This window comes from Ascaphus truei, chromosome 10 (genome assembly GCF_040206685.1).
Source record: "Ascaphus truei isolate aAscTru1 chromosome 10, aAscTru1.hap1, whole genome shotgun sequence".
Lineage (NCBI taxonomy): Eukaryota > Metazoa > Chordata > Amphibia > Anura > Ascaphidae > Ascaphus > Ascaphus truei.
Genome location: NC_134492.1, coordinates 62,569,225 through 62,588,637, shown reverse-complemented (window position 1 = coordinate 62,588,637; position 19,413 = coordinate 62,569,225). Strand labels below are relative to the sequence as shown.

General features: G+C 49.2%; 1 protein-coding gene across 4 annotated transcripts in view; it reads right to left on the bottom strand.

The window, feature by feature from the left end:
• Nucleotides 1-2,650: 2,650 nt before the first annotated feature.
• Nucleotides 2,651-19,413, bottom strand: part of WDR47 (WD repeat domain 47) — a 97,053-nt gene continuing 80,290 nt past the window's right edge. For all 4 annotated transcript variants that reach the window (XM_075617073.1, XM_075617072.1, XM_075617074.1 and 1 more), the window contains 5 exons: nucleotides 9,264-9,433; nucleotides 8,294-8,464; nucleotides 8,061-8,192; nucleotides 7,294-7,512; nucleotides 2,651-5,313 (listed from right to left, as the gene is read on the bottom strand). In XM_075617073.1, the coding sequence (XP_075473188.1) occupies nucleotides 5,171-5,313; nucleotides 7,294-7,512; nucleotides 8,061-8,192; nucleotides 8,294-8,464; nucleotides 9,264-9,433 (835 nt within the window). In that variant the 3' untranslated portion in view covers nucleotides 2,651-5,170. The remainder of the gene's footprint in view (nucleotides 5,314-7,293; nucleotides 7,513-8,060; nucleotides 8,193-8,293; nucleotides 8,465-9,263; nucleotides 9,434-19,413) is intronic.

The following is a 19,413-nucleotide window of genomic DNA, read 5'->3' as shown; positions in this document are numbered from 1 at the left end:
TTTGTCGAACACTGATTATTACCATATATGTTTTGTCAATTGGATGTAGCATTGGGCACCCCTACATTCTTACCTAACCAGGCAATCCTTTGGCGCTCCTGTTCTAAGGCTGAGCTCAGGCAGGATACGACGTGCGCAGATTCGCCACTCTTTGGTGTGTGGGAGTTTGCAAACTGAAAACAACACCCGGCGGCGCAGTACAGCGCTGACGCCGCTGCACTTGGAGACAACTGAAGTTGTAATTTCAAGCGTCAGCCGCGTCACGTGTAGTTTTCCAGCCAATCACAAACACACACAGTTGAAAAAAAAGCTGTGTGTGCGGTGCACGCGCATAGTAAGTGAAACTTCTTTGACTTTTGTCACAGAAATTGACTTATAACGCGCGTGCTCGGCACAGTCAGTGTATGTGTCAGTCAGAGACTATGTATGTGTGTCAGTCAGAGAGTATGTATGTGTGTCAGTCAGAGAGTATGTATGTGTGTCAGTCAGAGAGTATGTATTTGTGTCAGAGAGTATGTATGTATGTTTGTGTATGTATGTGTGTCAGTCAGAGATTATGTGTGTCAGTCAGAGATTATGTATGTGTGTCAGTCAGTGTGTGTATGTGTGTCAGTCAGTGTGTGTATGTGTGTCAGTCAGTGTGTGCATGTGTGTCAGTCAATGTGTGTGTGTGTGTGTGTGTGTGTGTCAGTCAGTGTGTGAGTGTGTGTGTCAGTCAGTATGTCTCTCTCTGTGTTGTGTGAATGTCTCTCTGTGTCGGTCAGTGTGTGTATGTGTGTCAGTGTGCGTGCGTATCAGTCAGTGTGTGCATGTGTGTCAGTCAGTGTGTGCATGTGTGTCAGTCAGTGTGTGCATGTGTGTCAGTCAGTGTTTGCATGTGTGTCAGTCAGTGTTTGCATGTGTGTGTGTCAGTCAATGTGTGTGTGTGTCAGTGTATGTCTCTCTCTCTGTGTTGTGTGAATGTCTCTCTGTGTCGGTCAGTGTGTGTATGTGTGTCAGTCAGTGAGTGTATGTGTGTCAGTCAGTGAGTGTATGTGTGTCAGTCAGTGTGCGTGTGTGTGTGTGTGTGTGTGTCAGTTAGTGTGTGTGTCAGTGTGTGTATGTGTGTGTGTCAGTCAGTGTGTGTGTATGTGTGTCAGTCAGTGTGTGTGTGTGTGTATGTGTGTGTGTCAGTCAGTGTGTGTGTGTGTGTGTCATTCAGTGTGTGTGTGTGTGTGTCAGTCAGTGTGTGTGTGTGTCTATGTGTGTCAGTCAGTGTGTGTGTGTGTCTATGTGTGTCAGTCAGTGTTTGCATGTGTATGTGTCAGTCAGTGTGTGTGTGTGTGTGTGTGTCAGTCAGTGTGTGTGCATGTGTGTCAGTCAGTGTGTGTATAGGTGTGTCAGTCAGTGTGTGTGTGTGTGTATGTGTGTGTGTCAGTCAGTGTGTGTGTGTGTGTGTGTGTGTGTATATATGTATGTGTGTGTGTCTGTCAGTGTATGTGTGTCTCTCTTTCTGTGTCCTGCCCCCTCTCTCCTGACTCCCCCCCCCCCCCCTCAAAGGCAGGCAGAGCTGCGGACCCGCGGCGGCTCTCCTACTCCCCTCACAGACAGGCAGAGCGCATGCACAGTCCACAGCAATTGCTGCAGGGCAGCCATCTTTAATTTGGGCAAATAGCCCACAACCTATGCGTCTGAGATCAGATGCAGAGTAAGCGTCCGGTGTGGGGGAGCACGGAGTGGCGGCGGCGATTAAATTTTGAGCGGCGCCGCCACATGTCAGTGGGTGGGTGGGTGGGGGGAGCGGCGCTCGTCAGGAGCTGTGGCGGTGGCGAGTAAATTTTGAGCGGGTGCGGGGGAGCGGCGCCAGGGGCTAGCGCCGCCGCATGTCAGCAGCCGTGTGGGAGAGCTGCGGGACTCGGGGAAGCAAGAGGGAGGAGAGAGGCTGAGCAGCGGCTCCTCCTCTCACAGCCCATGGCAGCGGGCGGCGGAACGGCGCCAGTTAGGAGCGGCGGCTATTGCCGCCGCATGTGAGCAACTGGGTGTGTGGGAGGGTGAGGGGTGTGTGGGAGGTCCTCTCTCAGCCGGAGTACTTGCGGGGCTTCCGCCATCTTATTACACCCGCAGCACCGGAAGCTCTGCGGCAGCCATCTTGCTATACCCATGGCAGTGGCCGTTAGGAGCGGCGCATGTCACAGCAGGTGTGTGGGCAGCATGTCACAGCGGGTGTGTGTGGGGGAGCAGCGGCTGTTAGGAGCGGCGCCGGCGGCTATCGCCGCCGCCGCATGTCACAGTAGATGCGGGGGGGGGGGGAGGGGGGAGCTGTGACGTTACTTCCGTTTCACATTTGTCCCCCATCTCTCCCGTTTTACCCCATCAGAATAGGTGCCACTAAAGAAGTTTCACTTCAAAAATAAAAATATTATTAAATGGCTGACGTGGTCCCGCCTCCAATCGCATCATTCTGTCTGCTGGGGAGGAGCACACATCGCCCAGCAGAGAGGCGCGATCGCGGGGTAGCGTAGCAGCCTGCCTGAGCTCAGCCTAAATCTGTCACAATCCTGCATGTGTGCCTAACATAATGACTGCTTCAGTCAGTGTAACTCAGCAGCTACAATGTATCCTTATTACTAAGGTAACATTGACTATTGGCAACAAATGATCACAAACAGGATTATTATTACAGGAGACAAAGTCTGCATGGGACGTCTTTATTCAGATATTAACACAGTTACATTTCCAGAATAACTTTCCACTTTAAAACACTAGTTATAAAATCTCTGCTGACTGCGCACGGAGAACGGCGAATATTAAAAGAACAGAAATAAAGGTAAACTTCATGTTAAATAAATAAAACCTTTCTAAAGCTTATTTCATTTCTTTTTTTTAATTTAACAAAAATAAAAAATATACAGTATGAACCGAACGATAAATAAGAAAAAAAAATGAGGATTTACAGGATAGCGGCGACAGAAACTCAACACAACAAAAAAAAGTGCAAGAATGGGAAAATCCGGGTTAGTTAGTGGTGTGCGGCATTAAATTATCACGCTGGAGTTTATCTTACACCAGACGGGTGATACATGCACCAGCGTTCCTTCCCATGTATGTATATGCATGTATACTGGCCGGAGCGGTGACCCCGGGGTGTGAGGAGGAAGCCGATTTCTGATACAGTATATAGATAAATATAAAAAAAGAAACACTGAATATATCTAGCAGCATTGGAAATTGAACATACAGCGGTGTATATAATGATGTGGAGCATCTCTATTGAAATCAATCTTTCAAAACGCCTTTCTGAAATATACACGCACTAAAAGAAGCACGGACAGAATGAAAGTAAATACACACGTCTCTTGGTGTGGACACTGCGTATTGTATGTGAGAGAGGAGTGAGTGAGAAAGAGAGAGGAGTGAGTGAGAGAAAGAGTGAGTGTGTGATAGTGTATGTGAGAGAGGTGTGAGTGAGAGAAAGAGAGAGAGGTGTGAGTGAGAAAAAGAGAGAGAGGTGTGAGTGAGAAAGAAAGAGAGAGAGGAGTGAGAGAGAGAAAGAGTGAGTGTGTGAGAGAAAGAGAGTGTGTGAGAGAAAGAGAGTGAGTGTGTGTGTGTGAGAGAAAGAGGGAGTGTGAGTGTGTGTGAAAGAGAATAGAGTGTGAGAGAGTGAGTGTGTGTATATATAATAGGAGGCAATATGTTTGCCATGCTGATTTGTGCTAGCCTCTCTACGCCAGTTATAGCCGATGCAGAGATACAGCTGGGGGCGAAGAGAGAGAATTCGCTTAATAACTCGCCATGATGTGCTCTGTGTTTCTTTATACAGCTGCGTGTTCATTTCAGGAACATTTCCTCAGCAGGAAACACTCATTTCTAACCTATTTTGCCTACAAAAAAAGCGCCTTTGTAAACCGAATAATAATTAAAAAAAGATATATACACAACACTATAAACAGCAAAGTGAGGTGGTTACCTAACTGCAACGGTGCACATGGAACATATAACTCGGATCTGGAGTGTGGGGGTTTAGCTTCAATTCAGGTGAAAAGATCGTGAATTAAAAAAATAACAGCTATTTGCGAGCGCCCCAGACTTTGCGTTTCCACTTCCAGCAAGCAGTGAATGCGTTACACTCCGTCCCATTAACCTCTCCTCTGCCAGGGGGGGATGCAGGGGTTAAAGCAGGTTATTAATGCCTGTCTCAAAGTTGCACGCATGCCTATTCTGAAGGCGTGTTTTTAACCTATAAAATGCCCCATGGTCTGGTCTGGTCGGGTCTGATTTTTTTCTCAAAAAAAAGGGCAAATGTAAGCGTAGTTTCGGATTATTCAGTTTAGCGCAAACCTGAACGCACTTCTGTCCTGCGCAGGACCCTCACATCATGCGCCATCCTTTATATAAGGGGTGGGGGGGAATTCCAGTTCCCAAGGGACACCAACAGGTCAGGTTTTCAGAATATCCCTGCTTCAGCACAGGTGACTCAATCAGTGGCTCAGTCGAAGACTGCACTACCTGTGCTGAAGCAGGGACTGATTGAGCCACCTGTGCTGAAGCAGGGATATCCTGAGAACCTGACCTATTGGTGTTTCCTTGAGGACTGGAGTTGCCCACTCCTGCTTTATACCATTTAGGCAGACAATACTAACCCCCAGCGCTGCTACAGGGCAGCGAAATGGTTACAAAATAAATTAAAAAAAACATGAGACCAGCTGTACGCAATGAAATCTAAACGGAGATCCTGATTGGGCGATTTCGGATGCCCCTCTGTGACCCTGCAGTGCACGGAGATGGATGTTTAATGCATCTGGCTTCTGCTTCTCCCTGCAGCAGCACAAACCTCTCCCCTATCCCTCGCTGCTCCAGCCTACACCTGGGTGAGAAAGAGAAAAGGGGCGAGCAGAACCTAGACAGGGCCACAAGAAACGTCAACCGCCCGCAAACTATTCCCGGGCCACCACACGCATCACAAACGCCTCTAAGCTTCACCCGAGTCATCACTCCATTTCTTGTGGGATTTGGAGGCTGGGGAGAGACCCGGAGGCCTCTCCGGCAGCGCAGGGAGTGGGACCACGGCAGGGCGGGTTCCCGGGCAGTTGGATGGGAAAGGTCAAAGGGGGGTAACTACGTGGAACCCCACGCTCTGCCAGGCCCGCTCCCCGGGCTTCACAAATCTCTGCGGACTCACTGCAGCCCGCGTCTAAGTGCTGTAAGTCCAGAGAGACACGGTCCTGTCTGCGGACGAGGAGAGGAAAGAGAGGTCCTGCGTGTGCCACCGGCACTGGATCACCTTATCCGTGTGCTCTCCTCCATCAATGAGCGGAAGCTGCTTGGTGAGATCGCCTGGGAGAAAAAGGGACAGGGTGACAAGCGATACCCCCCATCCCCTCACTCTGCGTGTTGTGTACGCAGCGCTGCACGTAGTCCCTGCCCTGAAGAGCTTACAATCCGTTTTGCTGCATGAGGCACAGGGAGATACACACTTGCCCAAGGAGCAGACACCTGGATTTGAAGACAGAGCTGACAACCTAAGTGGCATGTCGGGAGACTTAGAGGCGGCGGGGGAAGAAGTAACTGCAGTGGATGGCCGTGCCTGACCATGATAGTGGGCCAATGCCTGAGGGAGTGGGAAGAAGTGGTCATTAATGCATTTAGAAGAACTCGGTTTGGTGTCTTCATTAAACCGTGACCGCCATAGTCACTCAGGCCTGGAGTGACACGCTGCCTCTTCTTGTGCAGTGTGTTACATGTGCTCTAAAAATACTTACACACACGTTACACAAACCTGGAGCACAGCGAACAAACAAACCCAGAGCGCCCCATGCTGCCATCACGCTCACGTGACAGCTCATGGCGTGACGACGATGTCACTGAAGAGACGGAGGGGAGTCCTCTTCCAGTCCTGCTCTGGCCAGACTGGGAAGAGCAGCAGAACGCCATTCAGTGAAAACCCACGGCAAAGCCACGTCCTCACTGGGACACGGACCCCAGGACCCGGTGGCTACGATGTGAGGCGCTCAAAGGGTTAGTGAAGCATTTCAATAATGCCAACACACAACTACGTGACCTTCGAGATGCACGGACAGGGTGCGCAAAGTGGGGGGCGCCGCGGTTAGAGGCCCCGCGCTCTTCCCCAACACATTTAAATTAAATGCTGGGGGAGGCGTGAGGCCTCTGCAACATACCTTACATGCTGCCTGCCGGGTCTTCGGCGACGCCTTGGTAACGCGCCGGCAAAGGACGCTGCGGGGTCATGTGACGTCACGCGGCGTCATTTGATGCCGGGTTATAGGAGAGGGGGAGCGCGAACGCTGCGGCTGCGAGGCAGAGGGGGCGCAGGTCAAAAACTGTGCGCACCCCTGCTCTAGGGGGCGCTGTGCAAACACACCACTCCGACTGCAAGCTCTTCAGACTATTCTCCCAATGGAAAATATGTTGTATGGTGCTCAATAGAAAACAGCAAAAAACAAAATGAATATTGAAAAACGGAATTAACCCAATAAGTGAAGATAACAAATGATTCCAAAAGATGTAGACTGGTAGACTGTGATCCCACGTAGCACTGAGGTAAGGATACAGTAATATTAAGACCTGCTGGTGACCAGTATTATAAACATCAACTTATTGTAACTGAAATCCAATATAATGGACAAACTGGAATAGACTCACATTGGGATGGTGATCCACGATTGACAGCAAGTCCTGATGTAGCCAGTAGTCCAGGGGTTAATTGTGCCTCCGTCTGTGGATGGATACAATAGACGAAAAAAGGAGGAAAAAAACGGAGCACTAAATCCAAAATTGGTTGAACCAAAATAAGATACAAGGATGCGTTCCCATAATAAAAATAGCTTATTTAATGAATAAGAGCAAAAACAACCACACCAACGCATTTCGGACAAACAAAAGTCCTTTCTCAAGGTGAATTCACCTTGAGAAAGGACTTTTGTTTGTCCGAAACGCGTTGGTGTGGTTGTTTTTGCTCTTATTCATTAAATAAGCTATTTTTATTATGGGAACGCATCCTTGTATCTTATTTTGGTTCAACCAATTTTGGATTTAGTGCTCCGTTTTTTCCCTCCTTTTTTCGTCTATTATTCTCCCAATGGCTACTATTCCAGTCGATGCCCTAACACAGTTGTGTGATAATGCCTTTTATTAAGTCTGATTCAGCATCGATGTAAACAAGGTTTATAAATGGAAAAGGAGTCATGTTACTTCCATTAAAGTGGCTGTCAGTCAGACTTTGGGTAAGTCACTTTATCTCCCTGTGCCTTAGAGAGTGTAAGCTCTTCGGGGTTGGGACTTGCACGGTTAGGTTACCTTGTAAGTCTGTCACTTTGATTTTCATGTCGTAAGAGCCGGTGAGAAGGTAATGGGCGCCGGGCGAGAAGCGGACGGAGCGCACGTCACTGGAGTGGGGGTGGTAACTTTGCACCATGCGCCCTCCTCTGATGTCGTACAGCATACAGCTCGAGTCCTCCTGCCCCGTGGCAAGGAGCCGCCCGCTGGGGTCAACAGCTACAGAGGCCACTGGGCTGCCTGGAACGTGGATCCTCAACCATTACCGACCCACAGCTACTCTCCCTCCTATACCCCCGACCCACAGGTACTCACTCTCCTATAGCCCGACCCACAGCTACTCACCCTCCTATACCCCCGACCCACAGGTACTCACTCTCCTATAGCCCGACCCACAGCTACTCACCCTCCTATACCCCCGACCCACAGGTACTCACCCTCCTATACCCCGACCCACAGGTACTCACCCTCCTATACCCCCGACCCACAGGTAATCACCCTCCTATACCCCAACCCACAGGTACTCACCGTCCTATACCCCCGACCCACAGCTACTCACCCTCCTATACCCCCCACCCACAGCTACTCACCCTCCTATACCCCCCACCCACAGCTACTCACCCTCCTATACCCCCGACCCACAGCTACTCACCCTCCTATACCCCCGACCCACAGCTACTCACCCTCCCATACGCCCGACCCACAGCTACTCAAGGAAGGGTAAGGTCAGAGAGAACACATTTGGGACTGGCAGGGACACCACCAAGCTGGCGCGTTCCTCCTCTTACCCGTTCCATGGAAGGTGGTGCCCACCACCCGCACACAGCTGGGCACTCGCAGGTCCCAAAACCGCACCGTCTTGTCCTGGGATCCCGATGCGATCATCCAGCCGCTCCACGTGTACAGGGCCAGGATGTGACCTGCCGGGGAACAGGGAGAGGTGTTTGCTGGTAACCGGTCACTCCATGGCGACACGTTCCTTGCTAGCGCTCGTGGAGATCCTCGTGGAGGCCCCTCTTACCCGTGTGCCCGCTCAGGGCGTGCAGCCCCTGCCCGCGCTGGCAGTCTGTGGTGTAGATGTTGCAGTCCCCGGCTCCGGCGCTGATTAATATGGCCCCGCCGCTCTCTGGCCCCTCCATGAATGCCAGGTCTCTGATAGTGCCATCATGCATGCTGAACTCCAGGTCGGGACCTGGGAGAATGAGCAGTCAGTAGGGCAGCCCTGGCTAGTACAAAAGTTAACCAAGGACAGCGACTAGGTTCGATTAATCATGCCCGAATCATCTGTTCAACTTGAAACATTTCCACTGCAAAAATAAGCGTTGGGATGGGTCTTAACGATCAAGAAAAGGAAGGGACATTTGTGGCCCCGTGAGCTCGCACTCTCTTAAAAACGAGTTAACCATAAAAGGTATTACTGCGACCGTACTCTTCTTTGGCAATATTTCGGTGATAAGACTGTTGGTTAGGCCTGAACGCCTCGCCGGGTTCCCGGAGATACGTACTGTTACAGCGGTGTTACTTCATTGAAATGGTCGTCCAATAGGAAGCCGCGATGTCATACATGCTGATGTGGCGGCTTCCTATTGGCACGCAAGGTTTGGCAGCCATTTTGATTTCCCTAAACGGGGAGGAAAACATGAACACCTAAACCAGTAAGTATCTCAGGAGCTGGGACGTCCCAGGAGGCCCCTGGCTCCAATCATTTGAAAATAACATTTTAAACGTGTAAAAGCTCCCTGTCTTAATGAGGCCTTTCACCAACTCCACCAGTGCAGTGTCTCCCAGAAGCCCTCACTCCCCCTCACAGCCGGGCTGGGGAAGGCGAGTGCAGCGTCTCCCAGAATCCCTCACTCCCCCTCAAAGCCGGGCTGGGGAAGGCGAGTCCAGCGTCTCCCAGAATCCCTCACTCCCCCTCACAGCCGGGCTGGGGAAGGCGAGTGCAGCGTCTCCCAGAATCCCTCACTCCCCCTCCCCGCCCATCTCATTACCGGTTGCGTTGCACGTGTCGGCGTTGAAGGGTAGCACTTTGACGTATTTGTCGTTGGATCCGGTAGCCAGCAGCTGCCCGCACGGGCTCCATGCCACGCAGTAAATTGACCCTTTGTGGTGCTTGTTCCTCTTAAACCGGACCACGGGCTCCTTCGGGCTGTTCCCGGCACTGAAATAAGACGGCATGTGAGGCGGGTGGACACGAAAACAACACGTGGGGGAGAGAGGGAGACAGAGACACACACACACAGAGAGAGAAAGTGAGAGAGACACACACACACACACACACAGAGAAAGTGAGACACACACACACACACACACACACAGAGAAAGTGAGACACACACACACACACACACACACACACAGAGAAAGTGAGAGACACACACACACACACAGAGAAAGAGAGAGAGAGAGAGAGAGAGAGAGAGACACACAGAGAGAGAGAGAGAGACAGAGAGAGACAGAGAGAGAGAGACACAGAGCAGCAGCAGTTAAGATGAGCTCATAACTTATCAACTTTATGCCTTCCAAATGAGCTAATTTGCAACAAAAAAACAGTCTTTCGATAAAAACTGAACAATAAAAACACGCAAGCAAGAAACCTGCAAGAAACAAAGATAATAAAGAAGAAAAGCAGAAAACAACAAGGAAATCAAAAAACAGTCCCTGATACACCAAGAGAAACCTAAAGAAAAGAGCCAACGGTAAGAATCTTTCTATATTACTGCACATACAATATCACCAACACAGGAAAACACAGATTAATATAGAAACTACAGACACACAAATAGAGATTTTGCACCAAAAGAACAGAAATGGAAAATGTATCTTTAAAAGATCAAACAGGCAACAAAGCTGTAAGTGAACAGACACTGCTGATAACCCCAATCCTTTATGACTCTAACGCCTCTGAAATCACATATCCTGAGGAATGCCTGAGCAGACCGGCCAGGAAAGAATTCAAACACAATATGCTAAGAGAACAGTCACAAACCCTGTTTGCTGATTTTGCATACACAGAGGGGAAAAAATAAAAACAGACTTACTTTTCTTTGCCGAATCCCCTGGAGCCTGGCACATTACAATATGCAAACACTATACACACATCACAAGGGAAGGAGTTTGTCATTGTAGAGGGAGAGCGGGGTTGGCCCGGTATTAAAGGGGTTGCACCCTGTGACGATGGGGAGGATTTGGCCCGGGATTTAAGGTGTTACAACCCCATTTGGCCACCCTCCACTCTCATCAGGGAAGCAAGGGGTTAACTGGACTGAGGTCCAGTAATGAGTTTTGCCTTGCTTCAAAATCCAAATGTTTATTCCCCCGTATAAATGTATTGTATTTGGGCTTCAAAAGGCTTGATTGAAGTTGGGTGTGAAAAGGTACAGAGGGGGTTTTGGTGCACAGTATGTTAATACCTAATTTGCAGGCCAACGGAATATTGCTAGAGACAGCTAGACCCAGGCTGGGGAATTGGGTGTGAAACATAGCACCAGTGACCAAAAGGTAACTGCCCTAATTGTTTATGTTGGAGGCAGGAACCAAGAAACTGAATGTTTTTTAAGTGTGATACTTCACACTTCAATGGAAGCCAAAATCTGCTTCAAAGAGATTTATGAGAGGGGCTGGGTTTAGGTTGTGTTCAATGGGAAATAATGGTATAAGAACCAGGCTCAGCCTATGGCTATTGTCTTCATGTATAGTCTTCATGCCAGAGGACTTTCATGTCTTTCGTGTTTTGGGATTATGAAGATTTCTGTATGAACTGCCAGTCTAGATTTGACTGTTTCATCATTTCCATCTTAAGTGAGTGTCCATATTTTGCCTGTTATTTGTATATCTTGTGTGTTCACCTTTATCAAGGAATAAATTATATTTTATTATATCTAAGTCTCGTACCAGTTCAACCCAGTTATATATATTTTGGTGTGTATTATTAATAGCCTGTCACAAAGCTCCCGTCACAGGCTTATTAATAAAACTGGTGGCAGCGGTGGGATTGAACTGGACCTGGATTACAGTATTCAGCGGGGTACTGTGATACAGTGGGAACTCGATGGTAATTGCGAGTTCCTGGGACTAAAGATATTGAACACACAGTGTACACCATATAACACAAGATATGGCACCTCCTCACTGTTCCCCTACTTGTGAGAAGCATTGCCTCCAGAACCAAAGTGCCGGCCATCCGTCTGACTGGAGCCGGGCACCGAGACCGGAGGAGTGCATCAAGTCGGCGCGGGGACCAGCAGCCAGCAAGGCTGAGAGACAGCGTTCGGTGAGCATGAAACCCAGCAGGCTGAGCAAAGATCCACAGCTGCAGTCGCTGTAACCATCAAACCGCCCGGAGAGCAGGGAAGGCACCCAGCTCCGGGACGGCGGAGACTTGGGGAGGGAGCGGGTGGTCTCGGAGACCACGGAAGTCTTGCACCAGGAGAGGTAACGGCCGTTGCGGTGGCCCGTCCATTTTCCCTGAAAGAGCTAGCACTGGTGTGTGCGTTGGGCAAGACGTGGTTCCCGGCGAAGTGGACCCAGTTCCTGGCGTTGGTACCACACCGACCCGCTTATTCCCTCCCAGAGCCCGGCGCTCAAGCAACTCCGCTCTGGACTCCGTTGCCCCTTGCTTGGGTTAGTCCACCGGTGGCGGAGAAGCACCGGCAGCCGCTGCGGCACTGCCAACAAATGGGCCACAATAATGCCCGGTGCCCGGACTGTGCGCGGTCGGGCGAAGCCCTTCAGGGCCAGCGCTCACGAGCTGCGGAAAAGATGCCCCAGTTAGCGGCATCCTCTGATGGCTCCCGCCCAGCCGGGGCGACAACCCTCCTCGGGACGTCTCCTGGAGAACCTGGACGGGCTGCATCGGCAACCGCGGCGGCCATCCACCTGATCCCGGCGGCGGCGGAGAAGAAGCCGCCACTCCGGCATCCTGCCGGTGGCAATTTTATTTGGGGGGAGGGACAGGGTTTGCGGGAGGGGGTTATTTTACCAAGTTTGCATGGAGCCGTGTTCCTCCACAAAGACCTGGGACCCTTGTCCTGCACCGTTATACCTGTACCCAACCCGGGCGCTGTTGCGGCAGCGGCCCGTTGCTGCCCAGCCCAGATGGTGCCGGCAGCGGCCACTCCAGTCCCCCTGCAATCGGGACCAACGAAGGCGGCGGTCTCTGCGGGGACCAGCGAGGTAAGCCAGACCAAGTCGCAGACTGACCCTGACTTATTTTTCCCTATGACTGTACCCTGTTGTTTCACTATAGGGGTGACCAGGGGGTGGCAGGAGATAGGGGTACCAGGGGAGGGGAAGGAAGGGCAGCTTGTAGGGCAGCCAGGCTTCCCCATTACCCTGGCAGAGCAGCAAGGGGACTCTCAGTTAAGAGCCCCACTGTTGCAGCCTTGCTATGGGCTGGAGGTATCAGGGGTTGTGGCAAAGTTAGACCACCCCCAGATTACCTGCCAGCCAGGAGCTAAGGTGGGTGCATCTGCACCAGCAACCCTGAGCTCATCCCCGGTAATGGGGAGACAGTGTCAGGGAGATGGCCTCACTCAGGTGTCCCTAGGATCCAGGCTAGGATTAGCTAGGGAGAAGCGGAGTGAGGGGAGGCTGCAGGTAGGTAGCCAGCATCAGCTCTCAGTGGGAGAAGGGCTAGTGGTAGCCGGGGAGGGACAGCAGCAGTTATGGCAGCTAGAGTTTCCCATTACCCTGGCAGAGCCTCAGGGGGTGTCTCAGATCAGCAACCCCCTGTTGCAGCCTGGCTATGGGCTGGGGGTATCCTGGGCAGTGGCAAGCTTGTGCCACCCCAGGGATACCTGCCAGCCAAGAGCTAAGGCGGTTGCATCTGGAGAGATGCCCCTGAGCTCATCCCTGGTAAGGGGGAGACAAGGTCAGGGAGGTAGGTGCACTCAGGTAGCTCCAGTGTCTGGGTTAGGATTGACCAGGGGGGAGAGGAGTGCAGGTGGGCTGCAGGGAGGTAAGCAGCAGGGGCTGAGGTGCTGGGCCTAGGGGAGGCTAGGCAGGGAGACACTGGGGAGCAGGGGGAGATAGGAGGTCAGTGGGGTGTCAGGCAACTGGCAGAAGCTAGGGATGGGCTATGTAGGCAGAAGGTCCCTTGTTCTGACTGGCCAGGAGTGACCCCCCTGACAGGTTCCCCTGGGTTCCCAAAGGAGGGGCTGTGGGTAGATAGGCAGCCAGGGAGGAGAGTCAGGAGTATAGCAGAGCCAGGGCAGGTAGGGTCCCTACAGGATAGTGACATAGCTCTTTCCCAGACTTGGTTGACAGGAAAGCGACGGTCTGTGCTGGATAGCTGGTCTCCTGCTGGTGCAGAGACATGCCAGTCTCTGGGCAGTGTGCAGCCTGGTCTGCAAAGGGGCCCCTTCACCATGGACTTGGTTCACCAGGCACTGGGTGGGGGGCAGAGGGAGGCAAAGGAGAATGCCCGGCGGCCACGGTGGAGCCCTGCTCCGCAGGATCTGGACTTCACTATCCACTGTGGCCAGGACAATGTACTGGACAATGCCGGAGGACAATTTTGCCAGGCCAACCTCTCAGGACTTATTGAGTGCTTCAAGGGCGCCAGTGGTGTCCCAGTGCCAGGGGGAGGCAGCTGGGGCACCAGACACCCATTGAGCAGGGGAGGTGTGACGATGGGGAGGATTTGGCCCGGGATTTAAGGGGTTACAACCCCATTTGGCCACCCTCTACTCATCAGGGAAGCAAGGGGTTAATTGGACTGAGGTCCAGTAATGAGTTTTGCCTTGCTTCAAAATCCAAATGTTTATTCCCCCGTATAAATGTATTGTATCTGGGCTTCAAAAGGCTTGATTGAAGTTGGGTGTGAAAAGGTACAGAGGGGGTTTTGGTGCACAGTATGTTAATACCTAATTTGCAGGCCAACGGAATATTGCTAGAGACAGCTAGACCCAGGCTGGGGCATTGGGTGTGAAACATAGCACCAGTGACCAAAAGGTAACTGCCCTAATTGTTTATGTTGGAGGCAGGAACCAAGAAACTGAATGTTTTTTAAGTGTGATACTTCACACTTCAATGGAAGCCAAAATCTGCTTCAAAGAGATTTATGAGAGGGGCTGGGTTTAGGTTGTGTTCAATGGGAAATAATGGTATAAGAACCAGGCTCAGCCTATGGCTATTGTCTTCATGTTTAGTCTTCATGCCAGAGGTCTTTCATGTCTTGGGATTATGAAGATTGCTGTATGAACTGCCAGTCTAGATTTGACTGTTTCATCATTTCCATCTTGAGTGTCCATATTTTGCCTGTTATTTGTATAGCTTGTGTGTTCACCTTTATCAAGGAATAAATTATATTATATCATATCTAAGTCTCGTACCAGTTCAACCCAGTTATATATATTTGGTGTAAATTACAACCTGTCATAAGCTATCGTGACACACCCCAGATGGCCACCCCTGACCTCACCAGGGAGGCAAGGGGTTAACTGGACTTCGGTCCAGGAATGTGGCTTACACCTTGTCATGTCAGGAAAATGTATGTTCCCCAGTTTCATTATAATGTCAGTATCTGCACCACACACACACACCGGGATCCATCCGGGAGGGCAAGGGTTAATAGTTGTATAGTGACAAACTGTGATTTATTTTACAGCGGAGAATTTTGTGTTCAAGTATGAAACGGTTTAAGTGGTATTTGTGTATCTCCGGTTCTGAAGGTCGCAGCAGGCTGAAACTGGGATCATATGATGTCCCAGTTCTGGCATTAAGATCTGGAAAGTTTGGACCCGCTGGACCCAACGGAACAAGATATTTTAATATATCTGTGTTTTAACTTTAATATTGTATTCCAAGGCGGGGATAAAAACCTGTGCAGATTCCTTCACACAAAGGAATGCAAATGGTCAGGGGGTGACCCAAAGTCTAGGAACCAAGTACTGATCAAAAGACTCTGCCATTCTAACTGTTTACCTGAGGGCGAAGAAGCATCAAACTGGAGTGCTTTGTAAAGTTTTATATCTACACCTACAAACAATGAAGATCCTGCCAGATACTTCATCTGGTAGACTGGTCGTTGCCCCTGATTTAATTATGGGGCTACAGAAATAAGACCCTCAGAGTCCCAGTACGCATGGGCTAACTAGCTGGGGGGCATGGGTTAAACTGTGTTTCTACGTTAGGGATTGGATACAGATAGTTGTTCACCAATAGTCTGTATTCAATGTTAAGAATAGGGTTACAAAGGTATATAAACGGTGTCAACCCTACAGTTTTTGTTGTTCTTCTGATTTCACCTTGAATGTCACCGGATTGCTGGAGAATTGCTAGCTGATACTTCTCCATTCCCCAACCCTAAGTAAGTGTTACCTTCTTGCCTGTTAATTGTACTATATTGCTGTGTTCACCTTTTTAAGGAATAAATATATTTTATTATATCTAAGCCTCGTTCAGTTCAACCCAGATATTTGGTGTTTGTTATATCTTGTCATAAGTTACTGTGACAGTCATGGAAGACAAATACAAATCCATGATGGGGAAGAGTCACAGAGCACTATATTAACTGTAAATGTGTATCACAATGGCACCATCATGATCCAAGGCAGTGAGAGCAGTTTGCAGGAATTTGAGAGAATTTTCCATGTACTTAAAGCCCAGGCAATAATTGAAGAAAAAGAGCTTCCCCCAAATAAAAAAAACTGTGAGACAGAGAGCAAAGAAACACAGATAAAAAAAAAATCGAGCCAGAAACACAGCCAGCAAAGACATCACACCAAGCCTCAGCACATCTTATCCACCGCCCAGCACGATCACAGACAGCCTGTCCCAGCTGGAGAGAGATTTCACACTATTCAAAGAATACATGTTAAGTAAACAATCTCAAGAGATGAGTACTGACCAACTAAAAGAAGAAATTATTAAAATAAAAAATGAAAACATGGCTAAAATACAAGATCTGCTAAGGGAAGAAATTAATACAATAAAAAATGAATACACGGCAAAGATGCAAGACCAACTAAGAGAAGAAATTAGCAACATAAAAAAATTAAGCAATGGCAATTATGCAAGAACAAAAAACTACTATTATTACCCTGCAACAAGACAATAAGCAGATCAGAGACAAACTGAGGAAACTCGAAGAGAAACATAAAATGATAGTATCAACCAATAAGAAAGAAAACCCAGAGACTCGCATTGTAACACCAATGCAACAAAAAACCTCATTAACAAAAGCTCCCCAAGATTGTGACAACCAGCCCATAATCACTCAAAACCAGCAAAGACAGGAATCAGTAACACATAGCACAGAGCAAACCCCCAGCTCAGACATAGAAACAGCAAGAACAAAGACAGGAGTCAGTAACACACAGCACAGAGCAAACCCCCCGCTCAGACAGACACAGCAAGAACAAAGACAGGGGTCAGTAACACACAGCACAGAGCAAACCCCCAGCTCAGACATAGAAACAGTAAGAACAAAGACAGGAGCCAGTAACACACAGCACAGAGCAAACCCCCAGCTCAGACATAGAAACAGCAAGAACAAAGACAGGAGCCAGTAACACACAGCACAGAGCAAACCCCCAGCTCAGACATAGAAACAGTAAGAACAAAGACAGGAGCCAGTAACACATAGCACAGAGCAAACCCCCAGCTCAGACATAGAAACAGCAAGAACAAAGAAAGGAGCCAGTAACACACAGCACAGAGCAAACCCCCAGCTCAGACATAGAAACAGTAAGAACAAAGACAGGAGCCAGTAACACACAGCACAGAGCAAACCTCCAGCTCATACAGACACAGCAAGAACAAAGACAGGAGCCAGTAACACACAGCACAGAGCAAACCCCCAGCTCAGACATAGAAACAGCAAGAACAAAGACAGGAGCCAGTAACACACACAGCACCGAGCAAACCCCCAGCTCAGACATAGAAACAGTAAGAACAAAGACAGGAGCTAGTAACACACAGCACAGAGCAAACCCCCAGCTCAGACATAGAAACAGCAAGAACAAAGACAGACTCAACACCAACCACTGGCTCAACAATAAAAGCTACTGTCCCCAAAACAACCCACAACAATGCACACCTGGAACAGGGAGTATAGCACAACAACTGGAACAGACACCAGGCACAACAACACTGACATAATAATACTCATCGACTCAAATGGAAGATACCTAAACAGTGAGCGACTATTCCCAGGCAAACACGTAACCACGATCCACTGCCCCACAACACAGAAAGCTCTGGATATCCTAAACAAACCAGACTTCAGAAACCCTGGATACATCATCATCCACACTGGTACCAACGACCTCCCGACCCAGCAGAGGAATCTTGCTGAGAATCTGACACAAGTAGCGCAGAGAGCAACACAAAGATTCCCCACCACAAAGATAATTATGTCTACCCTACTACCAAAAAGAGATATCCCAACTGATACCATCCAGAACATCAACACAGAGTTGGCAAAAACATGCACATCTCTCCCCCATGTACACCTGGCTCAGCATGACTCCATCACACCACAACACCTGTATGACCAGCAAGGGATGCGCTACTTTGCAAAGACCCTGAAAGATGTCACCTTGGAGAGAACAGCCAAATACCCACTGCAGGACAGGACACTGCATCAGGGACCTAGACTACACAGATCTCACGAGACACAGGGATACCCACATAGACAGCAGCATTGGGACAACCACACAGCATCACAGAAAAGCATCACACTGACAACCTCCAGAACCAGACTAACGGCTAGCAACGAACTAAAGGAAATCCGGGAACTGCTCACTACCATCTGCACCAGACTGATGCGAAAATGCATAATCCTACCAACACCATCACCACAAACAAGCATACACCACTACATGCAGAGAAAGAGAAGTACAGAAATGTCAAGAATGAACGTACCCACATTTATTGTATCAACAAAGACTAGTTTAAAAAAAAACAAAAAAAAAAAACACTTGCAAATTAGCTCACTGGAAGGCATAAGACAAGATATATAAGCTATACAAAATCCAAGATGGGATCTTTTAAAATTAGCAGCTGGAACATTCAGGGCCTGAATGAGTCAGCATTTGGTTCTAAACCACAAGATCCAGACTTCATAAACAAGCTGACGAGCATAGACATTTTTATTCTCCACGAAACATGGATCCAATCGGAGGAGATGTCTCTCATACCTATGGGCAGTGGTTGACAAATCACCAAAAAATCTACTCGCCACACAAAAAAATCTACTCGCCACCTAGTACCAAACGTGTGCTGCTTGGGCCAATATTTACTCGCCCGGGGGTTAAATCCACTCGCCCAGGGCGAGCAAATGTATAGGTTTGTCGAACACTGCCTATGGGTTATAGGCAGCTCCTAGTCCCAGCCCAAAAACACAGAGGTGTGAAACAAGGCCGTCATTCAGGAGGAATCATAATATGGTACAAAGAGGAGCTTAACAGCCAAATAAACCCAATGAAGAGAGGAGATACCCACTTGTGGCTACAAATAAAAGGCTCCATGTTCACCCATCTATATGACACATACCTATGTGCAGCATACATCCCCCCCTCCGACTCCCCATACTACAATCCAGACATCTTCGAGACCCTGCAGACAGAGGCAATCCACTTTTAGACCCTGGTAAAGTGCTGATATGTGGAGACCTGAACGCCTGAACAGGCAGAGAACAGGACTACATATCTTCAGATGGAAACAACTACATATTTGGAAGTGACACTTATCATAGCTCTGTGACACGACAAAGAACCAGCTACGACAGCGCAACAAACAAAAATGGTAAAGAGCTCCTAAACCTGTGTTGTGGTCTGGGACTGTACATTATCAATGGACGGACAAGAGGAGGCTCTTTGGGTAGATACACATATAGCTCTGTGCTGGGCAGCAGCGTAGTGGACTACGCAATAACTGACATAGACCCACAAGCCATCAGTGCTTTTATAGTTACACCAGCATCACCCCTATCAGACCACAATCAAACCCTGCTCTTTATCTAGAGACCAACCAAGCACACCACAAAAAACCCTCTCCAACCTTCATAGCCTGAAAGCCACCTACAAATGGACAAAACAGAGCCTCGCGACATACACAGAAATAATCAACAGCTCAGAAGTTGGAAACCTACTCCAAAGCTTCCAGGACACAAACTACGAGCAGAACAAACACAGTGT